Raw genomic sequence first — 26,089 nt, forward strand, 5'->3', positions numbered from 1 at the left:
CCATCGGATGATGTTGACTCTGTAACCTTCCGCACTTTGGCCAGCAGGCTGCCACTGGGCCGTGGTGCTGTGATGTGTCAGGCGCTGCCGACCTTCGACCCCAGTTCTTATCTTTCATGATAAGCAAAATGTGCGCAAACAGAAGCTGACTGACGACGGCCAAGGTGAAGAAAGGAAGCGAGCAGGCCCTGGGCATCAGCATTTACAGGAGGAGGGGCTAGGGCAAGCTGACTCTTTCGGGCGGGGGTGGAGCCACATTCCAACAGGTGAGTCACATGGTGACAGGCTGGGAGTTCTCCTTACTCATTACGAACAACCAGTCTGAACAGGGACCTGACGGAGCAGCAACACAGCTAACGCTGAAGAGGACGCTTGGGGAAGTGAGACTAGCCTCCCTGGCATCATTCAGGAAGCGCCTCGAGACACAACAAAAGAGCTGAAGTAGCGCACCAAAGAACGAGCAGCCACCAACACGGATCTACTGCGAGGTCTCCGCGTTCAGACAACACAGATTGAAAAAGCTTCGCTCAATATGTCAACCAGTCACAGCCCCAAAAAGACCAAGCGGTCGTACTCGCTGAGGAACCCACGGACGCCGAGGTCCCCCGCTTTCCTTGATGCCTCAGCAGGGTTCTACGACCGCCTGGAGGAAGCGGACTACCCCGACGCCTACCCAGAGGGTCACCCCACAGGAGGGAGGGCAGGGGCGAGCTTCTCAAGACACCAAGCGGACACCAATGGCAAGAGCCCCTTAATTACTGAGGAGCCCAAGGAGGTACGAAGCAAGAGAAAGAGGAGGGCAAGGAGCCTCCGGGTCACCAAAACCGAATCTCGGGTGTTCCTTGCCGAGAGCTCCATCTATGATGACCTGGACGCCGAGGCCTCTTCCCAGGAAGAATCGCCAAAAGCAGTGGAAGAGCCGGCGCTTGGTGAGGCATCTCCGGTGACCTGCTACCTGGGAACAGATGATGGACAACAGCTAATCGAGGGTTCGCAGGAGACAACCGAGGAAAACACAGAGAGGGAGAAACAAAAGAATAACAAGATGAAACAGTATAAGAAGGTACGTTCCATTACACACCCAATACACCTTGACGATTTGTGTTGTAGACTTACAACTCTATGTAATTTGTGCTTGAGGGACAATCTTCAACAATAAAATGTAACAAAATGTAATTTAAGTTCCAAATATATCCCACTACCACCGAATGTGGTTTGATGGTCTTTGTGTCTCTAAACTGAAAGTGTTTGTCAACTTCTGGGCACATTTCTGGAGAAGTGTGGCTCACTGGTTAGAGTAGGCAGAGGTCAGCCCGGGACCAGGGTTCAATTCCCGGCTCGGCTGGGTCTTGAGTCCATAAATTGTCCATGGACTCAATAATTCTCGCTCCAGTGCATACTCGATTCAAGTTCACACTCTGCGACTCTGGGCAATAGCTTGCTTAATCTCCACAATGGCCCCTCGCGGCGGGATGCCTGGCTTTCACCTTGTGGATGCCCTGCTGGGTTATCTCACAGGGGAATACCAGGACGGGTTCCCTAAGCAAGCGCTTAGAGACCGGTTGGTGATTTGCGCTATATAAATATCTGCACATTTACATTTACATTTACATCTCATCACTGAATGCAGTTTTTCGACTTCCAAATATAACCAAAAACCTAATGTGGTTTGTCCAATTTCAATTTAAGATCCAACACCCAGTTTGCTATGTGCTGGGTATTCCTAAATATTCAAAGTGATGCACTAATTTCTGGCTAAGCCCCAATGTGTTTGCCCTTCTAATTAAGCCCCCAAATCACTTAATGTTGTTTGTTAATGTTTAAGTAAGCCCCACTGCCCAGCATCCAATCCAGTGTCCATTATTATCCATTGCTCGGTACCTCTTTCAGCCCAGTATGGCCTCTCTAAATCCAGCTGGCCCTTCCACCCAAGGCAGTTTGTCATTTACAGTGCAAATCCTACCACCAAAAGGGGTTTCTCCATTTGCTGCTAAGTTCGACCACCTAATGTCGCTGCTTTATTTTCAGGTCATCCCCCAAACACCTATGTGCTTGCGTCATTTCAAGTTACTCCCCAGCACCGCTTCATGTGATGTACCTGTTTGTGCGTAAGCCCCATATATGCCCTAATGGGGGTTATCCATTTCCCGTTAAGTTTTACCAGCACTCGTTGTGCTTTGCTCATTTATGGACATCTGCAACAACAAAAACCAGTGCAATTTATCTATTTCTTGATTATTTCGTCCAGTCTCCCTAACACATTCCCAACTGCCTTACCTTATTGCTCGGAGCCATATCCTGGCTTACAACTTCTCTCACTCTCAGGTGATTGTGTGATTCTGCATGCTGGCTTCAAGTTCTTCTCCACACTCATTTTCAGGGTCTTGGTCTCACAATTCACACTAATCTCAGCACTGTCATCATTCGTGCCCCATTCTTGTCTCTTTATATATACTATCTAAAAGCTAAACTCTGAAAATGTTAGCATCGACAATCCCAAGATACTGTGTTCCTTCAATAACAGGCATCACTTTTAGCCTGCGCTTCTCTGTTCCTTTGGAGCCAAACTTTGTTATTGATCCTTATTTGTGTCACATCATCGGTCCCGTCTGCCCATAACGATGCTTATAAATTAGTCATTTAGTGTCTCTCTCTCTCTCTCTCTCTCTCTCTCTCTCTCTCTCTCTCTCTGTTTCAGTACTAACTCTGTCTAATCTATGTTTCCCTTCCTATATTTTAATATTTGTTTCAACAATAACTACCAGAGCATGGCAACAACTCTTTAACATCTCACTCTGGTCTTGATGACCGAAGCGGCAAGACATCTCTTAATCCCAGATAGGTATGTTTGATATCGCAAATTAAATTCCAAATACATGAGATGTGCTCAAAGTTATGTCTCTCGTTGATAAACTATGCATGGAACTAACTAGTCATCTGTTAGTGGCTGGTTAGTTAGCAGGCTGAGTCTGGTCGCTTAGTGGATTAATGTGTCCACTGGAGGGGCCTGTGTTCAACCTCATGGTCATCGGTTCAAACCCTGGCGGGTCCACTCAGTCTTTTTATCCATCTGAGGTCAATAAAACGAGTGCCATTGTGTTGGCTAACAATAAACATCTGTTACTCAGTGCCAAGATTCCTACGGGTGAACGTGGGCTTTACAAATACACAATATATGATATTAGTTGCTATCAAATGTTTTGAACAAGTATAAACAGCTCTATCAATATAGAAGTGAAATGTCTCTATTACTAGCAGGTAAGCCTGTCTGCTTTAATTTCGAAAACTTAGGGACTATTCACAAAAATTGCACTTTGTATGGGAGTTAGTACTAGTCACTACAAAATGCTGTTCCCAAAGTTACATATGGAGACCTCCACCTCTCTCTCCTACCTTTTCTATGCAGAGAACATGGTGGAAATCGCCACAAACATAATTTAAACTATTTAATTTAGGTGTAAATGTGGGTGGGGATAGGGGAGTGGTAGAAAAATGGGCAAAAGTTTCCCAAAAATGGGAGGGATTTAGGAAAATGTAAAGAGGGGCTCAGGGAGGGACAGTCTAATCTAATCACCCACCTACAAAAGAGTAAGACAATTATTATTCACATACTGCTCTTCTAAAGTTACTACACCCCTGAAGGTCAAAAAATAGATATAAATGTACTCCAGCCCAGGCTTGAAGTAAGTCCAGCACCAGACATGGTCACTCACAGATACTGAAATACACTCCAATAGGAGACAATGGAGGTAGGGATTTAAAAAATAACATCCCATAAGAAAGAATAATAAAATATTTACATTATTTCACCTTTTAATTGTATATCTAGATAGAGAAGTGTATGTATATATATATATATATAATAGAAGTCATAATTAAATACATTAAAATTAAAACTTAACATATTTAATTCAACACATTAAATTATACTTTTAAATGTATTGACAATATAAAAATAATAGATACTAATTGAACACAACGTTACATTACACGTGCAAAATATTAATTAAAACAAAAAATGCTAGTGAGGGTGGAATTGTTTTTTGTTTAAAAAATATTTATAAAAGAAATGAATAAGTTTACATTATTAAATAAAAACATTATATTTAAGAGTTAATGTGCTGTAAAAATGTAATTTTATATGTTCCTGGTTAAAATGGATTATTTAAAAAAAAATATTATATTTATAGTTTATATTAAAAATGTATTTATTAAATTAAAAATTATGATTTTTTCCCTATATTTTCCTATAGGGAAATCTTCACCAATGTGGTGGAGAAACATCTGTGTTTGAGAAATGATTCCTGGTAACTTCACACTTGTCAATTCAGTCTTAGATGTCATCTGCCCGTGAGTTGAGTGGGTGGAGATATGCAGGCTATAATATAGGGTTAAATCGCTACTTGGAAACTGATTTACATCTAGGTGTCATCATACATATACAAGTGAGTAAATGTACACAGATAGAGATATATATCTCTATCTATCTATCACCACAAACTCCCTCCTCACGAAGAAAGCAGAGGCCACACGGGGGAAATCCAGGGAAACACTTTTATTGTCGGTAAATGCATTTCGGCCTGACGGCCTTCCTCAGTGCCCAAGCAGTGTTCAGGAGGTTTTGCAGTAACGTTTGAAATAAGCCCTGCTCCGATGTTATAGGACAATGTTGGCTCCGCCCCCACACAGGTTAAACTGCTCACACGAAGTAGCTCACGGGATTTGCGGTGAACTACTAGTCCCAGAATGCTGTTGGCTATCAGGTAGGTGATGCAGTGGGGTATGATGATGTAAGATTTGTCGTACTGCGTGCCAAACAAACGGAGATTCTTCCAAAGCCAATGTCCTGCTGCGATGTTAATCAGGCGCTTCCCTGGGTCCCCGAACCACATCAACCTCTGTGCCATGGAAACCAATCAGCGGGGGTAGGTATGGCCATGCATCCCGCCCTGTGTGAAGTAAAAATACTTCGCAACCACCATTCTCCTTCCACAGCGATGAGGCGGGTCTCAGCTTATCAATACCTTGAAGTGTCAGAAAGCCGCCGAAGCAGCAGCCAGAAGAGCTGGGACCCTTTTGCAATGCCGGTGCCTCTGTATCACGTCTCCGGCTGACGTGAACAACATCACCACAAACTCCCTCCTCACGAAGAAAGCAGAGGCCACACGGGGGAAATCCAGGGAAACACTTTTATTGTCGGCAAATGCATTTCGGCCTGACGGCCTTCCTCAGTACCCAAGCAGTGTTCAGGAGGTTTTGCAGTTCCGTTTGAAGTAAGCCCTGCTCCGATGTTATAGGACAATGTTGGCTCCGCCCCCACACAGGTTAAACTGCTCACACGAAGTAGCTCACGGGATTTGCGGTGAACTACTAGTCCCAGAATGCTGTTGGCTATCAGGTAGGTGATGCAGTGGGGTATGATGATGTAAGATTGGTCGTACTGCGTGCCAAACAAACGGAGATTCTTCCAAAGCCAATGTCCTGCTGCGATGTTAATCAGGCGCTTCCCTGGGTCCCCGAACCACATCAACCTCTGTGCCATGGAAACCAATCAGCGGGGGTAGGTATGGCCATGCATCCCGCCCTGTGTGAAGTAAAAATACTTCGCAACCACCATTCTCCTTCCACAGCGATGAGGCGGGTCTCAGCTTATCAATACCTTGAAGTGTCAGAAAGCCGCCGAAGCAGCAGCCAGAAGAGCTGGGACCCTTTTGCAATGCCGGTGCCTCTGTATCACGTCTCCGGCTGACGTGAACAACATCACCACAAACTCCCTCCTCACGAAGAAAGCAGAGGCCACACGGGGGAAATCCAGGGAAACACTTTTATTGTCGGCAAATGCATTTCGGCCTGACGGCCTTCCTCAGTACCCAAGCAGTGTTCAGGAGGTTTTGCAGTTCCGTTTGAAGTAAGCCCTGCTCCGATGTTATAGGACAATGTTGGCTCCGCCCCCACACAGGTTAAACTGCTCACACGAAGTAGCTCACGGGATTTGCGGTGAACTACTAGTCCCAGAATGCTGTTGGCTATCAGGTAGGTGATGCAGTGGGGTATGATGATGTAAGATTGGTCGTACTGCGTGCCAAACAAACGGAGATTCTTCCAAAGCCAATGTCCTGCTGCGATGTTAATCAGGCGCTTCCCTGGGTCCCCGAACCACATCAACCTCTGTGCCATGGAAATATATATATATCAAAGGTTATGGGGATGTTATAGTTAGGAAATAGAAATGAAAAAACTTTAGAAATTCACTGGAAAAAAACAAAGGTTACAGCAACTTTATAGTTGGGCTCAGATTTCGCTCATACAAAACCAGTGAAATTCAGCAGTTCTAGTTACCTGAGCTAACTAACTTAAGCACCTGCAATGCACTGCTTATGACCTCACATATTATATCACTCATGACATTACCAGTGACATCACTGATGACATCTCTAATAACATCAATGACATCATCCACAGAACCCCTCACACATCCACGCAACCACTCATACACCCACTCACACACCATTAAAACTACTCACACACCCATGCACTGATCCTTGGAGCCACTCACACCTCCACTAACTCACCCATACCAACGCATACAGCCACTCACTCACCCACCCATACAGCTACTCCCACACCCACTCATTCACTCATACAACCACTCACACACTGTCACTCACCCATAAAGCTTCTCAACAGAGCCACTCACTCACCCATATAACCTCTCAAACACACACGCCCATGTAAGCACTCACCCATACATCTACTTATATAGACAATCCCTCTCCAGTACAGTCACTCGTCCTTCTTTCCTCAATGGTCTTTTATATTGCCACAGCCTCTCTTGCCTGTCCTGCATGGTTGGTTTGTTGTCCCTGCCCCTCCTTCCTTTGCCCTCCATAGTCCCTTGTGCTGCCACTGCCCCTCCCGCCTGCCCAGTGCGGTCAGCTTGTTGCCTCTGCATCCTCCTCCATAATATGGTTTTATTCCCATAGAAATTATGGTTAGTGCTCTAAGCAACTGAAATCAGGACATATTTTCGGAGTTCTCAAATAGCGAGAAAGCACTTTTAAATAATTTGCTATCTTAATGTTTTTTTAATCCAGTTGATCACTTGATTATATGTTACACTTAAGGGAGAGGATATGGTGTTATGGCCAGAGCTGCAGACTTTGCAACTGGAGAACCAGGTTTGAATTTTGGTCTCCTCTCGACAGCCTGTGATTCTGGGCAAATTACTTAATCTCCCCATGCCTAAAACCAAAATTAATGGGTCCTTGTGTAATGTAACCCATGCTCATGTAAAGTGCTCCAATACCATTGAGTCAAGTCTGCGCTATCTAAAAGTGCAAAAAACCAAAATAATTTTGTGTTTTGCATAATTCTGTCACTGGGCTATACATGGGGTGCATTTGGGTGATATTTATGCTCTTCTTTTTATTATCTGGTGGCTATCAGTGTCGGCTGCCATAAACAAAGGGTGGTGGGCGGGTGGAGGGAGTGTGGAGGATCACACAGGGGGGTTGGAGTAATATATGTAAAAGAAGAACCACCTACTTGAAGTCGCTGGACACCGGCCTCCTCCCACATCACGCCTCCTTCCTCGTCCCAGCAGCCCCAGACTCCCATCCAATCCACGTGCTGCAGAGCAGCGCAGGGATTGGCCTGATCGGACTAGAAATATTCGCCGCTCAGGCAAGGGTGTCTGTGGGGTTTCTCCAGCCTGGCTGCTCAATGCAGCTGGGCCAGCAAAAACCCTAGTGCGCATGTGTGTTTTGATGGGCCTGAGGCGGCCAGCCAAACACACTTGGGCACTTCGGGAGTGCACGTAGCCCTCCTTCCACCTCTCCCTACAGCGCTGGCTCAGAGCCGGTAAATGCAAAATAAAACGATGCAAGACAACCGTTTTATTTTTTATTTGCTGGCTCTGAGCCAGGCAGTGGGGCGATGCTCCTCTGCCATTGCTGAGGAGCCGTCACTGTGGCTATCTTCAGAGACTTATTTGGTATGAAGCTCCCTAATGTCCTCATTTACTGCAGCATTCTCAGTAGAAAATGCTTTTAGTTTTCCACTTCGATTCCATCAAGATGGCATTCAGATGTGCCACACTTTGGGCATACATTCAGACTGCTAGCTCTCTAGTTTCTCTTTAAACCACTGTAGTAAAGCTGCTGATCACTATGGAGTTAACTGGCAGTCTTCTGCTGGTGTTGAAAGTGCATGTATCAGTCTGCATGTCAGAATGTGTTAATGAAATAGAAGCGGAAGAAAACACTGGGAGGCTGCAGTAGAATACAAGGGAGTCAACTGACAGGCTGCTCCTGCTGGAATGACATGATTTACTGAGAATGTCAGATTTCTCATGATTTTCTCACAGAGGTTATGGAAGGTGCTCCAATGAGAGCATATTTTCTGTAAATTCACACTAGATTCTCAGCCATATGAGAATGAGAACAGTTTTTTCTCAAACATGATTGATGACATCACAGCAGACTGCTTTTTCACATGGTAAAATCACCTTAGAACACACCACAATTCCTAAAATTAGTATTTTTTTGGTAAAAGATTTTATTAAGTTTTCACACCCAGGGTCTTAGAGACCAACATTACACATATGACCAGCAGACGAGGAATCCCCCCTCAAAATACACATCAGGAGAAATCCGTTCCACTGCATGCCTACCCTACATCCCCCACCCACAATTCCTAAAATTAGTATGATGCCATCAACAAATGATTTATATTGTAACTAAAATGTGTAATCACCCTTTACATGTTCTCCTTTTTGTGACCCTCAAAACCTGCCATTCACTACAATGCATTTCAGTGGGGTTCTATCATGAATATTGCTTTCAAGAAGGCTGCCAACACTTCCTGGATGAAGTGTTGGCAGCCAATCAGATCCCACCATGAGATCTGTGCTTAGGCTCCACCCAGATATACAAAGTTGAATTTCCTTTATTATCTCGGAAACTACTGAATGGATTTACACCAAATATCAAAGCATGCTTCCTGGACCAAGAGCTACCTTTCTGCGATACAGCCTCCCCACTGAATCACATGAAGATCACACAGGCAGTATGGGTTTAGACTCCTGGATCTTGTCATCAAATCTTTTGACAAGGTCCAGTGTCCAGAGAAGCACATGCATTACACAAATTCCCACATGATTATCTTTCAGCACATGGTTTCACATAATCTCCTAATCATAGGCCATACGATGCGTTTCAACTAGAGTATCTTTCCCATCACAAGACCTCTCGAAAAGTAGGTCAGCTTCTCAGCACCTCTACTCTCAAGTCAGCAAATCACAAACCGCAGCTGTTGAGATATCTGTAAGCACAAGACCTTATAGCCTTAGAGCCCTATGTAGCTGGCTCCTCCGGCCATTAAAAGCCTGCTCCAGCATTAAAGGCACCCAGCCGAAGGCAAGGGCCTTTAACAAGGGAGTGCACAGTCAGTGGCCTGTAGAGCCCTCTACGGAAGACTATTAGAAAATTCTGCTTCTAGAGGGCAGAATGTTCCTATTTGTAAAACAAAGTCCTCACGGAGCCCGAGGGGGTTGAAATCCCCTTGGGCTCCGTGAGGCCTTTGTTCACACAAACAGTTGTGAACAAACAATGGAATGTTACTGCTCGAGGCTTCTAACAGCCATTAGAAAGCCTGGAGCACTTCATTGTCGTCAATGGAGTGCTCAACATTCCAATGTTCTAATAATATATTATAGCCTTATAGTCCGCCGTAGCGGGCTATACCGGCTATTAAAGGCCAGCTGCAGCGTTAAAGGCCCGAGCCGAAGGTGAGGGACTTTAACAAAAGCAGCGGGACTTTAATAGCGGTATAGCCCTGCTACGAAGGGCTATAAGGCTATTAGAACATTCTGCCACTAGAGGGCAGAATGTTCTAACAAATTAAACAAAGGCTTCTCGAAGCTCGAGGGGATTTAAATCCTCTCGAACTTCGAGAGGCTTTTGTAAAACATTGGAATGTTGCTCTGCGGGCCTTTACCGGCCCGTAGAAGCATGGAGCACTCCATTGTCTACAATGGAGTGCTCCACATTCCAATGTTCTAATAAATCATAAGGGCCTTTACCCAAATCACTCTGTCAAACATCTCACCCCCTTCACACCGAACAAAAGACTTCCACGCCAAGGGGCAGAGTTTCTGCTAAAGCCTAGACCCCACTTTTCCTTCCTTCCTATTCAGGGATTAATGCCATGGTGCCTTCTGTCCCCCTAGTGCAGCAGTCTCCCTTACCACCTTTGAGCAGAAGTGCCCCATGCAATCTGACTCAACAACATAGCCTGCATTTCGGTGGCAGTAGCATTTGCCTGCGCCTAATTGTAGTCTTGTTATCTGATCCCTTAGTGCTGGATGTCTCCTGCTCCGTTAAGGGGTGCGCTACCTGACATGTGTCGGACTGCCAAGGCATAAGCCGTTCAGATCCCATCAGTGAGAACTTTAGGAAGTTATATTCCCCACACGTTGGGCAAGGCTTGCTCCGGCCTGTTTATCGAGACGTGAAACTGATGCAGTGACGTGAAGTTATTTAGCCTAAAGGGTGCTTTATTTCTGCAGTCGCTGTTTACGTCTAGAAACCGCAGGCTGGTACGTGCCGCCCACAGCTGACTCACATATATTTATAGAACAGGAGCCCGACAGTCCTGCCGGTCATTGCTCTTGCGCCACGACGCACTAATGTCGGACGAAACTGCGGTATCTCCCTCTGAATTACCCACATTGGCTCCCGACCACAAAATAGCTGGCTTTTGACTCCCACCTACCACAATACCCTTCACCGAAGCTTTGACAATCTCTCTGGGCCCCTAACATGCATCAGAAAGCTTCAACTGCGATGGCCGCCACGGCCTTAAAAATCCGAACTAGATGTATCGTCTTACTCCAGAAGTCACCTCACTAGAGCGATGCCGAGGGCCCCAGAAGTGCTGCCGCCTTTCTTTTATGCAGAAACCTTTCTGGAACATGGTGATTTGAAATAAGGACCTGGCCAGAAAGAGAATAAGCATTTTAAAAAAATGAACGGAAAGCACAGGTGACTGGGCTGGATGGAAATAGGCACCTTTCCCAACAGGCCAGTTGGATGCGAAGAAATGTAATCAGTCACGCGATAGGCAAATCGTGGCCTCCCCCCACCGTGCACATCAAAGGCTGCTGGTACCAGGAGCGGTTTGTGCATTTGTTTGGGCACAGGGCCTGAGATGGGCATAGTGGAGCCCAAAAACCAAGGAGTTAGAGTTAGAACATTGTAAAAGAAATCACTGAAAAACGTAGTTACGGGTAAGTTATAGTTTATTTTGCTCATAGGAGATGAATGTATGTTAAAAAAAAAAAAATACTTCAGAAACCCTTCGAAAAATACAAATAAAAAGAAGTTATGGAAACGATCTTGAGTTGAGAAACCGTTGTGGTTTGCTATCCATCAACAGCTTGGCCCCAGTGGTCTGTTCATGGCTTCCACAAGCTCAGTAACGACATCACTTATCACCTCCCCTTTGACATCATGGATGTAAGTAGTGTAACTCTGCACCAACACAAGCACTTACATACCAGAGACTCCGGCATTGCACCAACACAAGCACTTACATACCAGAGACTGTCCGGCATTGCACCAACACAAGCACTTACATACCAGAGACTGTCAGGCATTGCACCAACACAAGCACTTACATACCAGAGGCTGTCAGGCATTGCACCAACACAAGCACTTACATACCAGAGGCTGTCAGGTATTTCACCAACACAAGCACTTACATACCAGAGACTCAGGCATTGCACCAACACAAGCACTTACATACCAGAGGCTGTCAGGTATTTCACCAACACAAGCACTTACATACCAGAGACTCAGGCATTGCACCAACACAAGCACTTACATACCAGAGACTGTCAGGAATTGCACCAACACAAGCACTTACATACCAGAGACTCAGGCATTGCACCAACACAAGCACTTACATACCAGAGACTGTCAGGAATTGCACCAACACAAGCACTTACATACCAGAGACTCAGGCATTGCACCAACACAAGCACTTACATACCAGAGACTGTCAGGAATTGCACCAACACAAGCACTTACATACCAGAGACTGTCAGGCATTGCACTAACTCCCGCTGTGCTCAGCCCTGACAACTGGGATAGAACCACAAGAAGGCTGGGCGTCTGCCAGACTCGATGCACACAGACAAAAGCCATGTGTAGTGGGTTATGGCCACAGAAGGTCTAGACGCAGTGCTTGGCAAAAGGTGAGCTACTAGGCGAGGACAATAAATAATACCGCTTAACAATACAAGATTAACATATTGCAACACATAACTAATTATACAAATTCAGATCCATATTGATGTGATTGGTAATGTCGGTGCCACCAGTGATGTCATCAGTGATGTCACTGGGGCTATCACTGTGACACCACGTGTGATTTAATGAACATTGGGGTGAGTTGAGGCTGCCTTAAGCTAACCATACATGGGTGAATCTGAGGGTTCAAGTGAAAATCGTACACTTTAATTAAGTGTATAGGGTGTGTGCACATTTATATAAATAGGCATATATATATTAAAAAACAGGTAACATTTGAGCATGTATACGAGGTGGTAATAAAGGTATTTTCCAGAAAATTATTTTGCAATACAAAACGGGTGCTTTGTAAACAATTGGGCCACATCAAGTACATATCTATAAATATTAACTTTTTAGGCAGGAGAACAGGAAGAGATGGAAAACATGGGTTTTAGAAATAGAACGTTGTGTCGTTTCCACAGTTTTCATAATTGTCTAATAGTTACATGATCAGTCCATGGGCATATTTTTGCAGCCAATTCCTTCACTCACCCAAAAAAATTACTTTTTTTTTATTATAACCTTACCAGGCTTTGCATAGGAGAGTATCGTCCCACTAAAGCCGGGCTACGATTGGGCCTTTCAGGGGGCTGAAAAACACAGGTGTTTGTGCCCTGGTTCAAGGGTAGATCAAGTCAATATTGATCGCATTCCAGGTTACAACCGTCATGTCACAAAGCAGGTCAGTGTGTGCTTTATCTTGTAGGCCCTTCCACCTCTGCATTGCAGGCTGAGAAAAACAAGCAATGCTAAAATAAGCAGGCCTGGTTTCTGGCTGAAAACAGTAATGACAGATGTGTGTATATAGCCAACAAATGCACAGGCAACACTTAGCTTTACGGGCAAATACAACACAAAGTGGCCCGAAATCAAAACTTCTGAGACCGGCCGTGTGCTGACCCAAAATGTGAGGGGCCTAACACACACATCCAATGGCTGAAGGGAACTGACCTGAAGCCCTCTCTATGGGCCTCCTTCACAAAGGTAAACTTATACTTTTGTGTCCATTTTCTATTTTTTGGTATTCACAAACTAGGAATTCCATTGTATTAATAGAAATATTACGACTGAGGAGATTACGCAATAGAGGCAGAAAACTCCCCAGATCGACATAAAAAATAGGCCTGTGCTATCTTTCTGAGTCTACACCACGAGTGTGGAGTGTCCACAGGTGTAAAATTAGAATCCGTAAACTTAAAATCTTACTTTCTGAATACCAAAAAATAGTAAGCTTACACAAAAGTGTAAGGTTACCTTTGTGAACCAGACCCCACATGTTTCCATATAGCAAGAGGAAGCCTAAAAAGAATGAAGCCAGTACAAAATTCTGGATGCCAACACCTTTGTGTTGTTACAGAAAGATGTTGAGTCCTATTAATGCATGTTACTTCTCTGTTCTATGACCTGTGGTCTAAAGGTTAATCTGTTAAATATTGTAGCCGGAAGCTCCAGTGCAAATCTCAGCTCCAACAGCAAATCAAAATATGTGATCTTATGCAGGTTAATGTATCTCTATCAACCACAATTGGTAACAACTGAAAACAGCTTTATGCTGGCATTAAGCACTCTATGAAAAAACAAAATTTTTCAATTGGTACTGCTGATGGTTTCATAGGTCTCTAGATGCGCTGGTGGAAGAGGCTAATTTTTACTCTCAAGGTTCTAAGTTGTGGCGAGCCATGCACCCCTTACAGCTAGGTCTAATGACACCAATGAGCTCACATTAGGTCACTGTCACAGATTATGCTGTCTTTAGAGAATTTGAATCAGTAGTTGAACCTCATCGCCAGATCTTCCTCATGCAGTCATCTTTGCAGGTTACCAAAGGGGATGGATGGACGGAGTGTTGAACAATGCAAGCACTCACCCCCAGTCAACTGATCTGGGTTTAATCCATCATCATTCTTTAGCTCACTCTGCCACACCAGTTAAGACATTGCCATATGCAAATTAGTCTGACCCTGTGCCTCATGGGAACAGTCCAGCCCAAACTGCCAAGCCATTTCTTCCCTGGACCGGAAACAAGCTTCCTAGGACCGGTTTCTGGCATTTCAGCCGTCTTCAGCCAGGCTTGCTTGAATCCAGTGGCAAAGTGAGCAAGGGACCCACGTCGGGCATACCCTGCCAACTTGGGGTGAACAAAGCAAAACCAAAGGGGATGATGGACGGAGTGTTGAACAATGCAAGCACTCACCCCCAGTCAACTTATCTGTGTTTAATCCATCAACATTTTTTAGCTCACTCCGCCACCCCAGTTCAGACATGGTCATATTACCACAGATCAAGCAATTGTGTATTGCTTTTGTTTCACTTAAATGTTGTGTATCATATTAGAGGATTGCTGTACAGTTCTAAAAATGTCAGCAACACATCAGACACCCACATAGCAGAGCAGATCCCATCTGATGTATAACAGATGGACTCGAAAATTGTGGTAAAAACCTACCCTTTGTGAGTGAATGTTTTTCCCTGAGGATAAGAAGGAGGCTTTGTCAATCGAAATAAACTCGTAATTGGCACTTGTTTCTTGAAGTGCTTTCAGGTTGGTGACACCAGTGCTATGCTGCCTGTCTGAAAATACACAGCTTGTTTGAGGGTTCACAAAACCCTAACAACCCAGAATTGTTGGGTCTTTGCGTGTCCCTTTCACTAGGAATTTGGCAAATCTGGCCTCTGAAACTAACTTCCCCTCCAGGGAAATTTCCACATCAGGTCTTAAGGGCGATGTCGACATACCCACGGGACAGCTTGTACACAGGCATGTGGTCAAATGAGGGCATCACACCTCCGCCCACAAGGTCATCATGCTCAGTGTCACAAGATAAAAGCTTGTTATGGAAAGAGCTGATGGGGATTGAAGCAAAACTGACAGGGTGTCACACCTCCTCCCACAAGGTCATCATGCTCAGTGTCACAAAGAAGCTTGCTATGGAAAAGAGCTGATGCTGGATATTGAAGCAAAACTGACAGGGCCGATATGAATTCCCAATAGTGTTAAGTGGTGCTGAGTCAGCATATAGTGTTAAATGTGCTGAGTCAGCTGACAAGGGCATAAAGCCTGACGCAAAACCATGGGGTATAAGCAGGAGACTGCTTGAGGAATCTCTTCTCAGCCGAGATTTGAATGCCCGATTTCGAATACTGTGGCCTCTTTCAACCGGTGTCTTCCGAGATCCAGAAATAAATACCATTGAGCTGTAATAACAGCCGTTGTTTGAGAACCAAAGGAAGTTCTAGTAAGCGCAATGAACAGTAGTGCTTATAAACACTGGCGGAGGGGAAAACTTAAGTAACTTCAGTGGGCCGAGTGCTGACCTATGGCGAGGCCTGGAGGCGACAAGTTGAAATTCCGGGTCGTCCGACAATGCCTTCCTTACTTCCAGCGACAAATAATGAAGTTTCATCAAATTCAATAATAGTAATGCCAGGTATTTACGGGACGGGGAAAAAGCAAAAAACGGAGTATGTAACCCTCCTATTCAGACAGATTATTGTAATGTGTTGGCAGGAATATTTTGGTGCTGGGGGAGACGGCCATTTTTGCATTGTAGTGGGAGCCGTCCTATTGGGTTAGAGTCCATTGTTTTGTAATTGTGATGTCAACCACTTGGAGTGCCCAGGTGACTGCCTTGATCCAAATTGATGTGGTGGGCATCGTTTTTGTGTGCAGGCAGCAGACATCGGTTTGCCTTGTTGAGGTGGCATAAACTGACTTCACCGCCCTTTTCACACTCTTGATTCAGGCGGAAGACTCCCAATTTTCTAAGCCAAAAATTGCTTTATCTTTCTCCTGGCTAAAATGGCCTCCACGTCAATACAATTTAATAGAGAAAATAAATTCCTCGATGTTGTTTTCAAAAGCTCCCCTTTTCCTGTTTCCAACAGTTGGAATGTGTGGTGTCTGCAGCCCCGGGGAGAGAGAGAGATAGAGAGAGATATGAGAGAGAGCTATGAGCGAGAGAGACACGCAGAGAGAGACGCACACTGACTGACTACATCCCAGATGACAAGCTCCCTCGTCAGTGTATATTAAACTACCTCTTTCTCCTGAAACTGGAATCACGACTGAGCTGTTTTGCCTCAGGGCGAACCCTCCCATTTGCTGGCGGAAGTTCGCCCAATGTCTATCACGTCCCACGCGCCAGATCCACCGCATTCCTCTCATGCCTGCACAGGGCCAAAATAGCACACAGGAAATAATTAGTAGGAGAGGAAGACATCTGCATGTTTTAACCCTTATCCAAGAGCCTTGTCATGGGCTAAACCATCCTGTTGTGGTTTACAGGTCTGCCAATGACCTAGAATATTCAGATACAACCTATTGAAGAGATCGTTTGGGAGACCACTCAACCCTTTTTTGCTGGTAATGTCCCCGTTGTGAACTCTGTGGTGTAGTTTATTCCTCATAATGTACACTCACCATCATGCCATGTCCCTTGCTCAATACCCAATGCTGTGCTCCCTCTCTAAAACGAATGATACCACGAAACGCTCATGTCGTCACCAACAGCAGCAACACATTATAAGAAGAGTAATCCTTTCAATTGTATCATGAAAAGTGTTTGGCTTTTCACAAACAGACACAGACCAACATAGGCCCAGTGGGGAAGCTAAACTGAGAAGCCTTCTAAGAGAAAGTGAAGGGGATATTTATAAAAACTATTCAAGGGGATGATACTGACATTCTCTGAGCAATCAGAGAAGTAACAAGTACTGCTCTTATCTCTTAGAATGGCTCAAAAGGAGAGGAATGACCAAGTACTCAAGACAGAAATATATAACCCCTGGTAAAGGCTAAACCTGTGATATTCCTCAAGCTCCACCACGAGGGCCCGCACTGGAAAGCAAAATTAGCCCTGGCAAAAATGCTCAAAGCATCTCCTTATTCCAGGAGGCCGCAGCTTGAATGAGGCTGAGTTGACCTCATGGTTGGGGTCATGGTCTCCCATTCAGCTATGACAGCATCCTTCTAGTCTGCAGCTCACTAGGGAGATGCCAGACTGGCTCGAAGGCCAAACCAGCCTGCTAGCAGGCACTCCAGTGCAGGTGATGTCAAAGACCATGTGCAGATACATAGTGGCAATAATCATTGGACCCCAGTGAAGCCTAAAGTTGGTTGTCTGAGCCAAATGACATGCACTTTACTCCCATAAGTATTGTACTACATGGAAAATATGGTATAACATGTAGGCATCCACACCCCAAGAGAAAAGCCTCCTGTGATGATTGGAAGGCACAATGAGAGGACAAGAAGACCTGTATTTATTCTAACAAAATTGCAAATGCTTCATCCTTCAGAATGCAATGTGAGATGAATCATGTCGTATAGCGAGTGCTCCCATATGTGTGATAGATTAATGCCAACCTATTGCCTGCCCTTGAGTAACTGCTTGGAGAATGCCTGACTAAGTGTTTGCTTATTGTGCAGGTGTGCTTGCCCTCTTTTCTTCCAGCACACCCCTGCTCTCATGTCCAGGCAGTTTCACAGTGGTCAGGACTGCACCAGGAGCTGCACTGTCACACAGTACCTTGCATCACTGCGGCCCATGATAGCCCTGTGTGTGAGAGTGATGCAAGAAGTTGTACAGTAGGGTAACTCACAGGGGAGTCACAGTGAAGGAGAAGGAGGGGATGTGCAGTGGCCGATGAAAATCTGACCGGTGGTGAGTAGACACCAGATTTAAGAGAGATGGGCAGTGGACAGTGTGCAGGGAAAAATCTTCAATGTTTTTCTGCTGTATGCATGCATCGGGCCTTACGACGCACAGCAATGAGGGTCTCTGTGAGATGTATATGTGTGCATCAGCATGCAGACACTTTTGCTGACCATATACTGCCCCCCTAATAGTTGTAGGCATGGAACACCCTTTGCAGTGCAATGGGAGAACAGAAGGACACAGTGAAGAGCACAAAACATGCCTTCAGGAATGCATCAGCCAAGTAATGCAGTAGTTGGACTGTGGCGTGGCAGTCAAGATATAAAATGGAGATCGTTGTTAAGTTTTTCTTCTCTTCTGTGGTCTGAGAAAATCTCAAGAATAGAAATTGAAAAGAGAGTCCAGGTTTTCCTTAAGTTTGGAAGCTGCAATTGTCCTCAAGGAGATGTTTTCGAGGCAATGCATGGTCTTGCAGGAGGCATTCTACAAAGGTCCTGCTGGTCATGTAGAATTGATTTGCTAGGGGCTTGGTGAGTGGTACAAACCATGCCATAATCTTTTGTTTCCAGTTTTCTTAGCTAATGGTGACCTGGTCCCGTGGTTTTCCTATTCTGGTTTTGGTGCATGTGACAACGTACCACAATGTCGAGGATGGAAGATCGGCAGACAAAAAATTGAATTGTAGATATCGTTTACAAAAATATTGCCTCATTGGAGTTAATAGAAAACCTTCAACTAATCTGTGGTCAATGCTCTGTAATAACACTATAGGAACTGTGCTCATGAGCGAAAAATACAGGGGTCGAGGTCAAATGCATGGCTTAAAAAGCAAAATATTCTGTAGCTGTTTTATGGGCCTTTCACTTACAAGTAAATGTATGTGTATATGTATATGTATATATATATATATATATATACACATACACAAAAATATGCTTACTGTCAGGTAATCACGTAGGTGGACACATAATGTATGTATTTCATTTGAAAGTAAGGCCTATAATACAGCAGTGCCGCATCTTGGCCACGGTTTCCTCCCTCAGTGTACTGGTGCTCCAGGCTCACTGCCAGTTTGAGACATGAAGGGGCCATTACTATTGTACTCATCAGCCCCATCTTTCCTTTCTTACCACATATTGTTTTCACTCTCTGTCTGTGGAAACTCATCCTCAACTCCTTAAATCCTTTCATAACTTCTGTAAACCATGTGGGTAATTCTTATCTCAATGTAGTGTCTCCACTTTGCCTAGTTGTGACAGTCTGAGTCAATACTGTCTTTTGCAGGATGGCCAAAAACATACTTGCATGCATACATACACACACTGAGGTATGTTACTCAAACTGGTACTGAAGGAGGGAGGTTCTTTCACCCAAATACCAAGTCTGGCCTCAGGAACCTAAGACCCCACTCAAGATAAGCCGGAATGAGGCTCGTGCTGACTCTCTAAACAATGAGCTACCTATTGGCTACTTGTACAAAGGCATCTTTAGGGTCAGTGGAATCACTTTGCACTTTTGGCCCCCGCTCCTTCTCTCTTCAATTCTGCACACCTCACTCCTCAACTGACTAACAGCCGCCTCCTCCTCAGCACCAGCTCCCACATTTCAGTGTTGGCATCACAGGAGACCTCCGAATTGGCAGGCACTGGAACATTCCACACAGCACCACACATGTACAGACCTGTCAAACACTTAAATAAACAGTGAAAACTCTGCGGAAAATGCAACTCCTAATCAGTAAACAAAACAAATGTTGCTTTGAACTCTGTCCAGTCTAAATGAGGCTAAATCTGTATTTACAATGCCACTTTTCCACTGTGGATGGCAAAACGCTGTCTTTAACCAATCGAAGCCCAACCGCGCCAAATTCAGCACTTCTGTGGCCCTTCAGGAGGTAGTTCAAATCCGCAACATTACCCCGGCAGCAGCAGACAGAGTTGTTCTTCTCCGCCCCTTCCTAGCACGGATGCCACTGAGGCGAACTCCAAGGCCACGTGTTTATCCTGAAGGGCCATAACTTGTGTTGTGAGCTCATCATTAATCAGGCTTTATGAAGAAAACCAACAGCATACTTGATGTGTGAGATCAAATTCTCTCTATGGCTATTAACTGCATGCTATAACCATGTCCCGTGTACCTTAAAATGTTAAGAGCACTGGGAGGGACTGATACTCCAGTCCAAACACATTGCACGTTACAACAGTCATCCAGCTCTCAGCGTTGTAATAAAAAGGCGTTAATGATTATTCCTTACTTCATCAATGTCAATGAAAGCGATTCAGGTCAAAAAAAATCCCAGATCCCAATGCAAGTTTCCCACTTACATTGTCCTCACAGCTGGGAGAATATTTCAAAGAACTCTGTTTTGCACATGAGAAAACTGGTAAACAGATTAAAAATTGTCCTCTCTCAGGACTACATAGTTTGTTAAAATGGACAACAGCAAGAGGCACACTCAAGGCTCCAAACACCAGAGCCACCAATTGGCCTCAAATGTATTCCATAAGACCCCAGAACAAGGCAAATCCAATCCTCTATTTCTGTCCAGTGATAAAATGAAATGCGGGCCTTGAACCGCAATCATCTCTTACCACTGACATTTCCTTAGACCCCCCCTACCTCCCTCACCCTCTCTGCTTCCTTTTTCCTGTCCCACCACTGACATTATTTCCTCCTGTACTCTGCTCTCTACTAATTTGCTGGTTTCTTGAACATTGCATGTTTGTTTATTAAGCACTGCAGTGCCATCTAACAGAGGGTACTGGAGCCCAGATATTGTGCATGTCACCCACAGAGTTGCTGTTGGAAGGCAGGAGAGCTTCTTTGCTGTGGGTTGGCTCCAGTGCTTGTATGGCAAAGGAAGGGGTTATCGGAGCTATAAGTAGGGATAAGGGCGAGGAGGGTATGAGTGGAAACTACTACATGCGACCTGGCATCACCTAAGGAGTTGCTATGCAGATTTATATTCTGTGGTTCAAAATCCTAATTTAAGCCCCATTCTGAAAGCAGCTACAGTACCACTCGGTACTAATCCCCATCACGTATCCAGGAGCCTACTGGGTGTGATTGATGGGATGGTACTATGCCTCACCCTACTAGGTTGGGTCGTAATTTGGGAGAGAGGATGGTGTTTCTGAATACTTTCCTGAGCAGAACTATTTTCAGGACTTTCCTGAAGGTGAGGAAGTTCTTATGAGCTCAGATGATGAAGGACATTGCAGAGTCGGGGTCTGTGTAGAGTGACTTCCGTACCTGGCCTCTTTTGAATTTGGCATGGGCTACAGAGAAGAGATGGCTAGATCTAAGGCCTGTTTTTGAGTGGTAAGCTACAGCCCTTAAGGCATTTAGCTCATAATGCTTGCCAATGGTCCACAGAAACTTGAATTTGACAATTAATTCCACCAGGAGCCAGAAGACGGATGCTAGACACAGGCTGGTTTTCTGGTCTAAATGTGCTCCATTTTTTTGTTTTAGTTGAGGTTTTTTGGGTTAGTTGTTACAATAGTCCGCATGAAGTGTCAGTGATCTTATGAACTAAAAGTCTGGGACTGGGGAACCAAACGTAGCCCTGGCAAAAATTCTCAAACCGTGTTTCTCCCTTCGTTTCCTCACACACTCTCTCTCTCTCTTTCTATCCATCCATTCTCTCCCCCCTCCTCTCCTCTCTTCTCAGAATGCTTCTCTCTACCTTTCCCCCGCCCATCTATATTTCTCTCTCTCTTGAAGTCTTTCCGTGTCTGCTGCAATTTCAATCGGGGAGCTGAGGAAAGCAACAGAGGTGCCAGGAGTGGCCCTGGGCTTTTAAAACAGGCCTCCAAGGACTCCAGCCCCCTGGGGAAATTCCCGGTGGAATAAAAAGCCTGTCCAGCCCTGCTAGAAGTGGTGGTCCGAGTACAGTCAAGCCAAAGCTTTCCTGTGCATTCTTGTTTCACAGGTCACTGCCTTGGCTTCTGTCTTTACCTGTTAGATGAATGCAAGAACCTCACAGATTTGAATCCCTGAAAATGATGGACAAAGGGAGCCAAATATGGTCTGGAATGTGCTGTTTAAATTGACAGCACTCCCATGTTTCCCCACCTGTTAGGAATTCTGTGATTTTTAATTTCGCTTTGCCCCTGGTGTCTTCTGCATCCTACAGCCTGAGTGGGGCACGCAACTGGGAAACAGATGGTTCAAACATCAACATTGCCTGCAGAGAAGACTTGTTCATTTTTTTTGTCAAACCATTTTTATTGCAGGTCCCAATATACTGTATAACACTCAGGATAAATGCTATTAACGCAGATGTCTCGCCCGCCTTAGTCATACATCCGTGCGGTACACACAGCCGTACTGCCCACATCCCGGAGGCCGGGCGGCGCTACTTAGCCATATGTTACATCTTTACATTTCTTACAAGTACGGCCGTCTAGTGGGGAAATCCGCTGCCTGCGTTTAAAGTTAACCCCCCTCAACCCAAAGATTCTCATGGATCTCGCATTCTTCTTCCATTAAGTTTGGACTTGCAATCCCTCCCTCGGTCCTCCCCCCCCCTCCCCCCCCCCCCCCCCGTGTCCCCCCCCATAGCGCCTAGCCAGGAAGCAGAGAAGACTTGTCCATGTTCATTAACATTCACTTCCACCCTCCAACACACTCAAGAAAATATTCCAGAGAGGTGTCTGGACATATATTCTCTCCCATTAGTTTGTCGAAATTTACTAGTCTTACTTTGCTTTACCTACAACTTTAATTCCTCTTAATTTATTGAGTCATACGGCCATTTCGCACAAAACTTCAGGAAATCAAGTTGCACAGAGGGAACTATCCAGCATTAGATATATGGAAAATGATGAATAAATTATTATCGAGCAATTTAAATTAATGTACTGTCTATTGGTTACCTTAAGGCAGAGTTCTTCAATCTATGGGGCATGCCCCCCTGGGCAGGCGTGACATCCTCTCGAGGGGGGCGCGCGCGCTCCACCTTAAAATCTCACCTTCCCACTGTCCCATGTCGCAAGAATGTTTGTGACGTGCCATAACTTAGTAGGAACATTTTTCTTTAAATTACAGTCTTCAGCTCTCTCAGCGACTCTGACAATGTGATGCGGTCTGGTCCAAACCTGCCTCTCAGACACTGATATGCAGGGCACATTGACTGCCCTTGTGTTGTTAAGACATGATAGCAATTCCGAACGGTAAGAAAAGGTGCCCTCTTCCACACAAAAACAGCACACGTGCATACACACAGTGAGCCTGCCTGTTTTCTATTTAAGTAAAAGTAAAATGGGTTGTACTGTGCCTCACCTCTCCCGACCACATGGCTGAGATATAGAAATCTGTAAATACAGATCAGAGCCCAGTGGATGAAAACACTCAGGTGCTCACTAGATTTTTAACCGCCACCATTGAACACGTTTGTGTGTTCTTTTGCTAACTATCCACCATCTGAGGTTTTCAGAACTGTGACTGAGCTAGGACAGCTGCCCCTTTTCAGTTATATGATGAAAATGTACTTCTGTGCCAGCCCCATTCTTTATCTCAGAAATGTCTTTGATCCCATGGTCACACGTTCGATTCCCTGTAGGTCCACTCAGCCATACATGTTTCTGAGGTCGATAAAATGATAGCCATTTAGTTGAGTCGCAAAGACGTGATGTCACTTTGTCAAAGGCCTTGTGATGTCTCTTCCTTTGTTGCCACTGGGGTCAAAGTTCTGGTGGTCTGGCTTTTGCCCTCCAAGCAGATCTAAGAGGTATGCCCAACAGCTTCGCAACATGCACACCCAAGTCATTTTAGCAGAGGACAATGGTGACTGCCAACCCATCTTTTCAATGAGGTATTTAAAATTGTGTACAACCTTTCAATCACCAAAGCAAGTATGCCTGCTGGATGTTTGTACTCCAGATGCAGGTAGTACAGCTGGAGGCCTTACAGGGCAAAAACTGATTGTAGCCCTCGTAGTGACTGCCCTTCATGGCCCCATTGGAAGCAGCTGAAGCCACTATATGAAGGTAGCAGAGTAAGGCCTGGAAAGGGAGTAGCCCGAGGTAAGTAGCCAGACCTTCTGAGGGAGAGTGGGTCCACTACAACTGGTCACAGATGTTGAGCAATTGGGTGTATGTAGATTCAGTCAGGAGTGGAGTTCAACGTGCATTATCCGAGGTAGTAATTAAGAAAGGCTGGTCAGTAAGGAACTCCACAAGCGATACATTTAAGTAATGGCATCTTGCTTTCTGCCATGAGCTAAGACATCTCCTTTTTTGTAAATAGGCTAGTTTGAGGTTCACTCACAAAGTTAGTCTTCTTGCAATGGGAAGGGTTCTAATCTCTTTTTGTTCAACAGCTCTTATCTTTTTAGATTAAGGTAAAGAGAGCACAAAAATACCTGATAGCACTGCTGTATTATTTGTTCTTCCAGAGGAATGTGCATTTGGAGGCATAGCTCTTCAATAATGTTAGGAGCGTGTGAGTTTGAGATTTCCTAATTTCCTAACCAGCATCAAGGTGTAGCCATCTAGAGGGATAGGGCAAGCTGGAGCTCCTGGAGCGTGGTAACGGCAGGGTTCCGAGCATGCATTTTCAGTTATTTAGAAAAGTACGCCCAGTCAGCATTGGAGCTCAGGGAGATAGTCTTGGTTATGTTGTCCACTGTAGTCCAGTTCCTCTTCACAGCAATATAGGGCAGAAAGGCCACGAAGAGCAAGCTAGCATAACTCAAACGGAACATCACCAGACTAGGCTTAGGGTGAGCAGCAGCAGAGTTTTTAGTAGCCCAGGCCCAGCAGCAGAATGTGTATGGAAAAATTGAGGAATCCGGGAAAGCAGGCTAGATAAAAGCATCAATTTGTAGAAAAAGCTGCAGAATACCGAACAACATGCAATAATAATAAACCTTATACTCCAGGAAGGGAAAGTTTGGAACTTCCTGAACCATAAAACCGGTGTACTCCATGGTCATCTACATAGCAAGGAACCAATGATCTCTTTCCCCTTTTTAATGGTTTCACAAATCTAATGATATGAATATTATGTGCAAGGATTAATGTGCTGAACGACATTGTAATTTGTTTTGTTCTACTGAGACGTACAATGCCCATTGTTAAGCTTCAAGCAGTGAAGTTTTGAGCTAATGTTTCTAAGTGGCTGTGGATGTAGTAGGTTCAATCAGTTATTTGCCAGATATGGCATGGGATATGTGGATGGCGGTCGATTATGTGTAGTGTACCTGATTCCAGAAATTTCTGACAGGTGGTGGGGGGGCCCGACATCTAAACAAAAAATTCAACTGGGGGGCTCAACCAAAGTTTGAAGACCTCTGCCTTAAGGCTAGGGTGAAGGTTCGGATTAAAGTAATTCCCTGCAAACAAGTTTAATTAAAATCAATTAAGGGTTGGTGTTGAAATAATGTTTCATAGTATTGTACTTATAAGCAAATCCGTTTTATTCATTACTATTTATAGTGATTAGGGTTAGCATTAACACGATTAAAAAAATACACTAAAAAATAATATATGTTGATAATTGTAATGACATTTGATAAACTAAAAACAATTAGGGCAGGTTAGATTAATTAATTTTATTATTAAATAATTGAACTGAATGAAATGTAGGGTTAGGTTTAGTGTTTGAATAGAGTAGCAAACAGAGTTGTTTAAACCCTGGCAAGTGGCCCGCCAGACTAGCGAAGGCTGTTGCCTTCATTCTCACATTGGATTACTGGCCGCCCAATTTAGAGATCCCCACCAGGCTGCAATGAAGACACAGGTGGCCATCGTTTTGGGGCTCCAAATCAGTAAAGGTTTTTCGTTTTCAAGAAACAAATTTCCCAAAGCAAGAGCTTGTTTCTTGAAAAACAAAACAATGACCCTGATGCACAGGGAGTTCTTCTCCCTGCGAGTTGGGAGTCCCTGTTTTATTTCCCTGCTCAGGACCAACATGCCTTGCGTGGTCTGGCATAGTATTCAGGAGCAGGAGAATCTAGTGATGGTCATTGACCCTAAGAAGGACAAGGCTTTCGTCACTGTGACTGGACGGTCCTGTGGCAGACAGCCGTCAGGTCTAAGGTGTCTGGCAGGGGAGCCTGCTGCACCAGATGAG

The 26,089-nt window shown here is 44.7% G+C and overlaps 1 protein-coding gene across 1 annotated transcript in view; it reads left to right on the top strand.

The window, feature by feature from the left end:
* The first annotated feature begins 273 nt into the window (after positions 1-273).
* The window catches only part of LOC146798213 (uncharacterized), a 37,960-nt gene continuing 12,144 nt past the window's right edge, over positions 274-26,089 (top strand). Inside the window, exon 1 of the mRNA XM_085625495.1 lies at positions 274-1,063. Coding sequence (XP_085481621.1) covers positions 533-1,063 — 531 coding nt within the window. The 5' untranslated portion in view covers positions 274-532. The remainder of the gene's footprint in view (positions 1,064-26,089) is intronic.

The sequence above is a fragment of the Triturus cristatus genome, chromosome 9 (assembly GCF_964204655.1).
Source record: "Triturus cristatus chromosome 9, aTriCri1.1, whole genome shotgun sequence".
Taxonomy (NCBI): Eukaryota; Metazoa; Chordata; class Amphibia; order Caudata; family Salamandridae; genus Triturus; species Triturus cristatus.